This window comes from Phasianus colchicus, chromosome 1 (assembly GCF_987193195.1).
Source record: "Phasianus colchicus chromosome 1, bPhaCol1.hap1.1, whole genome shotgun sequence".
Classification (NCBI taxonomy): domain Eukaryota; kingdom Metazoa; phylum Chordata; class Aves; order Galliformes; family Phasianidae; genus Phasianus; species Phasianus colchicus.
The window spans coordinates 80445069-80449926 of record NC_143436.1 but is presented as its reverse complement, the minus strand read 5'-3'; the positions used below and the strand labels follow the sequence as shown (position 1 = coordinate 80449926).

Genomic DNA, 4858 nt, shown 5'->3' with positions numbered 1-4858 from the left:
ACCTGCTTCCTCCCAAGGTCGCAGGAAGCCCTGATGGAAAAACAAACTTTTTCTTTTTTCTTTCATTTCTTTCCTTTTCTATGCCCCTTTAATAGAACTAGTCAGCCACTCTCAACAGCACAAAACACAGAACAGGGGGCCAGCCGGTAATGCCCTGAGAGACAAAGGTCTCTGTGAGCCTCTCTATGCTACCTGCTTACATAAACAAGAGGACACTACAGGCCTTTTCCCAGGCCAAGGCCGGAGCTTGCCTTGCAGAAGTCCTGCATTCTAGTTCCTAACTGCTTGATGACAAACATCTAATGCATGTTCATTTCCTAAACCTCTCCCCATTTTCCTGCCGGCCTGTTTGGAGAGGCATCCATGAATCCCAGCATCCCAGGATGCATACCTGCAGGCACAACAGTGCATGAGCACACAGTGCAAACTGATCTCACGTGGAGGCAAACGGGTTGTTTGTGATGCACAATTCAGAGATCATCCTGCAGACAGACCAATTCAGAGAAGAATTCGGGCCATTCTGTTGGATGATGAATGAACTCTGCTGAGTTCAGGTTAAAAGCTTGACACCTTCTCTCCACCCTCTTCCTCTTTTTAAAGAAGATACATCCCTTCATGAATGGTAAATATTCTCTTCTGCCCACTACAAGAGGACATCCCACAGGCCTGTTTTTCAGGCTCTTTCCAAAAATGAACTCCTGAGGTGTACGACTCTATCTGCAAACAGTTATCTTGTTTAACGCAGTGAGGCTGCAGCAGAGTGCTGATGGCTTCAGAGACACTGAGGAAGGCAGGCCGCTGAATGGAGGGCAGCTTGTCAGATATTACCAAGGGACAAGCAATGTCAGCTGCATTTCTAGAAATACGTGTTTCTGCTTTAGGTATTACAGTCAGCTGTACTCAGATAAAATAAGTAAATTTGTCCAGGCTGGTGCAAGGCCCTGGGAAAGTTAAAGCTGGTGAGACTGTGGGCTGGCAAAGATAAAGCTCTCTGGGAGCATAAAGCGGAGGAGTTTCTGAGGCTAGTCCTTGCACGTGTCACAGAGCTTGGTGGTGGAAGCACCATGTATTCTCTCCTCCTGATTCTGTCCTGCCTGGGAGCAGCTGGTATGTTCTTGAAAGCTTCTGGGCTCAACAAACCTTCTCCCACAACCTCTCGCTTCTCCCTCTCTACCTGCATTCTGCCTTTCTCCGGTGGCAGACTATTCTGCTTTTCTTCTCTTTCCGCCTACGTCAGCCTCCTAGACAGACAGAGAAGGTAGGATATGATGGGGCGTACAAAACTACGAGGAGCTGGCAGTCTCTTCCTGTACAAGAATTAGGGAGTATCCAACAAGGGTAGGTAGTCTGGCACCAAACAACGGACGATTCCTCTTCTTTTAGGAAGGCTGTGAACCCCTTTCTGCAGTATTTTTCTGGGCGCAAAAGATTCACACAGCTTCACCAAGTCGGGGGACACATTTGTGTAAAAAACAATTTTCAAAAGCTACGAGGTTGAAAGACACCCCACCTGACCAACAAACGTCAAGTCCCTGAGTTGCTGGAGGCCTGGGAGGGTCTGGGGATGTGTTTCATATCTTCTGCACTTGGCACATGTAATTGGTGGTCAGAGACAGGCTTCTAGCCTGCAACGTGCTTGTGCAGAGGTCTCTGAAGTGGGGTGCGTGCACCCTGGGATGTGCAAGATGATCCATTAGGGTGCAGGAAGAAAACATTAGAACTGTGGTAGTACGAGTACATAACTTGCAAATGAGTAAGCATACACACATTGCAGGGAGCGACAGGAGTGCTGAAAGGGTTTTTGCTGATAGGGCTGTGCGATCAAAAGTGGTTGGCTACCACTGTTCCATTGGCAAACGCGTTCTTTCTCACATTCAAACACGTCCTTTCCGACATTCAAAGACCTTCTTCCTTGCATTCTTCTCCAGCTCCACGGGATCTTTCTGTTTACCCTGATTCCTTTGCTACCAGCGTTTCCCTTCACCCTTGCTCACCGCTTCTTTCCCCCCAGAAGATTAGAAATTCTGCCAACTGCATTCTCAAGTGCATTTGCCCTCTTCCAATTTCCACGCTACACAGACGACCACCGTGAGCTGTCTACCATGCCATCGCTGTTGCGTTCCAATCCAAATGCGTTCCAAATGGAAGGAACACAGTGAAGCCTGCATACAGTTAATCTGTGAGCTTCTCTGGCAGCTTCTACTCTTTTGTTCTCTTCCTGACTTGAGGTGGTAAAGACATTTACATTTACCATAAAGCCTCACATTTCAGAGTAGCACTGGAAGAAGTCAGCAGGATGTTTCAGGTGTTGTGTGAAGACTTCTGAAGTTTCATGCTCTTTTGGCTCCTGCTAATTTGTCTGTAGCTCGCCGCCTGCTGCTACACTTGAAGAGAACGGAGTCAGGCCAGGTGCCGTGAAACCCAATGCTCTTTCTTGCAGTTGCTTTCCCTGGAGGTGCTGATGATGACAAGATTGTGGGAGGCTACACCTGTCCAGAGCATTCAGTTCCCTACCAGGTGTCCCTGAACTCTGGGTATCACTTCTGTGGAGGTTCCCTCATCAACAGCCAGTGGGTCTTGTCAGCTGCTCACTGCTATAAATCGTAAGTATGGATTGGGTTTTGTATCTGGATGGGTTCTAGTCAAATCTTGCAAACACATCCGATCCGGAACTCTGGTGCCTCATGAGAAAAGACAATCTGAGGGGGGCAATGCAAGGCATGGTATTCCTGTGGAGCAATGGAGAAACTCTACTCTTGGTCTCACCGCTTTACATGATCTTTCCAATACTTTCCAATACTAAGGTGCACTCTTAGCATCCTTTTCTGTGTACCCTAGCATGCTTTTCTGTCCCCATTTGCATGTCTACGTTTTGCTTACCATTACCATTTTGTTCTTTTTCATTCCTTCAGGTCTTCCCCGTGGAGCTTTCTTTGTCCCAGATTTAGGACATACTGCTGTGCAGAGAGAGCACAGCTTAGTGATCAGGCTCCCCTGCAGAGGGAGACTTAATCTCCCTTTCTGAAGCACTGCTCTAGGTGTCTGGAGTCCTCCATCCAGCCATCCATCCTGCACTGACACAGCTGCAAGCTGAGGATCCGCTGGACAGGATGCCCACCTGGCAAGGCTTTCCACACTCTGTCTTCCACAAAATCAAAAAGTTCCTAGAGCTCTGTGACACATTAACCTTTGATTTAGGGCAGCACTCTCTTCCTCTCTTCCCAGACTCTGCATATCCCATGGGGCACGAAGCTGTTCAACCCACGGCTAACTGCTGTTTTTCTCTGTTGGCAATTTTGCAGCCGTATACAAGTGAGGCTGGGAGAGTACAACATCGATGTGCAGGAAGACAGTGAAGTAGTCAGGAGTTCATCAGTAATCGTTCGCCATCCTAAATACAGTTCCATAACCCTCAATAATGACATTATGTTGATCAAGTTGTCATCTGTGGTGGAATACAGTGCTGACGTTCAACCCATAGCTCTGCCCAGCGCCTGTGCCACTGCGGGGACCGAGTGCCTGATTTCAGGGTGGGGAAACACGCTGAGCAATGGCTGTGAGTATCAACACGCACTGCAAGCAGCTGTTTGCGCTTCTCCCGCTCTACCACCATGTTCACGAGACCCCGCGCACATTTCACCTGACTTCTTTCCTTGTTCTGCCTGCCTGCACGGTCACCACACTGCCCTGCCCGTGTGCCTCAGCATACAATGCACGTCAGATTTGCCCCTGTAGCTTGAGGGTTTGCTCTACCCTGCTTTGCTGGAGGGCACTCCTGGATGGCTCGCAGATAGGCCTTCAGGTCTGTTTGTTAACTGACAGTACTGGGTCTCAGGGAAAGAACAAGCGTTGTCCTCACTCTCCCGGCAGACAATTACCCTGAACTTCTCCAGTGCCTGAAAGCTCCAATTCTGAGTGACCAGGAGTGCCAAGAGGCTTACCCGGGTGATATCACCAGCAACATGATCTGCGTCGGGTACCTGGAGGGTGGGAAAGACTCATGCCAGGTAAGAGTTGATGTTGGAGCAGAGCCCTGGGCCACGCAACCCCAGGGTGCCCCATACGCCCGGTATGGCGTGTTTCAGCACTTGGCAGCGTGCGTAGGCCTTCTCATAGAATCGTAGAATGGCTTAGGGTGCAAGGGACCTTAAAGATCATTGAGCTCCGACCCCCCACCACAGGCAGGCAGGGTTGCCGCCAACCAGATCAGGCTGCCTGAGACCCCATCCAACCTGTCTTTGCACACCTCCAGATGGACGGGGCATCCACAGCTTCTCTGGGCAATCTCTTCCAGCACCTCACTACCCTCTGACTAGAGAGGATGCTGCATCATTTAGTGTTCTTTTCTGACACAGTATCTTTCCAGCAGGGTTTGGCTGCAGCATGGACTTCACCAAAAATAGCAAGCAAGTCCAGCCACATCTGCTGGGAAAAGAATATTGAATTGTTAGAATAGTGAATTGTTAGGAACTAAGGGAGTCCAGCAAGCAAGGTCTGGTATCTGCCTGTGCTTCCATCTCAGGGCCTGCTGCATTTCCCTGTGCATTCCCTAGATTCTTTGTACCAGGTCACAGTCTTCCAGACGAGATTCTGCTTCTAAATCAGTTTATGCTTCTAAATTTTTCTCTCCAGGGTGACTCAGGCGGACCAGTTGCGTGCAATGGAGAACTGCAAGGAATTGTGTCCTGGGGAATTGGATGTGCTCTGAAAGGGTACCCTGGAGTTTACACCAAGGTCTGCAATTACGTTGACTGGATCCAGGAAACCATTGCAGCCTACTGACACCCAGACTGCCTCCTGGCTCCACGGCTGCTGCCCTCCTGCCCTTCTCACTTTCCTCCTAAGGGAAGGAAATAAT

At 49.4% G+C, this 4858-nt stretch overlaps 1 protein-coding gene across 2 annotated transcripts; it reads left to right on the top strand.

The window, feature by feature from the left end:
- The first annotated feature begins 434 nt into the window (after positions 1-434).
- LOC149919792 (trypsin II-P29) lies at positions 435-4858 on the top strand. Of its 2 annotated transcripts, XM_090149734.1 has the most exons (5): positions 435-622; positions 2441-2603; positions 3303-3556; positions 3871-4007; positions 4633-4858. In XM_090149734.1, the coding sequence occupies exons 1-5, from the start codon at positions 616-618 to the stop codon at positions 4780-4782; spliced, it is 711 nt and encodes a 236-aa protein (XP_090005860.1). In that variant the 5' UTR covers positions 435-615; the 3' UTR covers positions 4783-4858. The 2 variants fall into 2 exon arrangements, with proteins under 2 accessions (XP_090005860.1, XP_090005854.1); XM_090149728.1 differs by lacking the exon at positions 435-622 and having other exon boundaries at positions 2135-2603.

Coding starts and splice junctions, on each gene's coding strand:
- LOC149919792 (XM_090149728.1), top strand. CDS start 2,425: ATGCTCTTTCTTGCAGTTGCTTTCCCTGGAGGTGCTGATGATGACAAG. Junction 2,604..3,302: donor GCTGCTCACTGCTATAAATC/GTAAGTATGGAT, acceptor GCAATTTTGCAG/CCGTATACAAGTGAGGCTGG. Junction 4,008..4,632: donor GTGGGAAAGACTCATGCCAG/GTAAGAGTTGAT, acceptor TTTTCTCTCCAG/GGTGACTCAGGCGGACCAGT.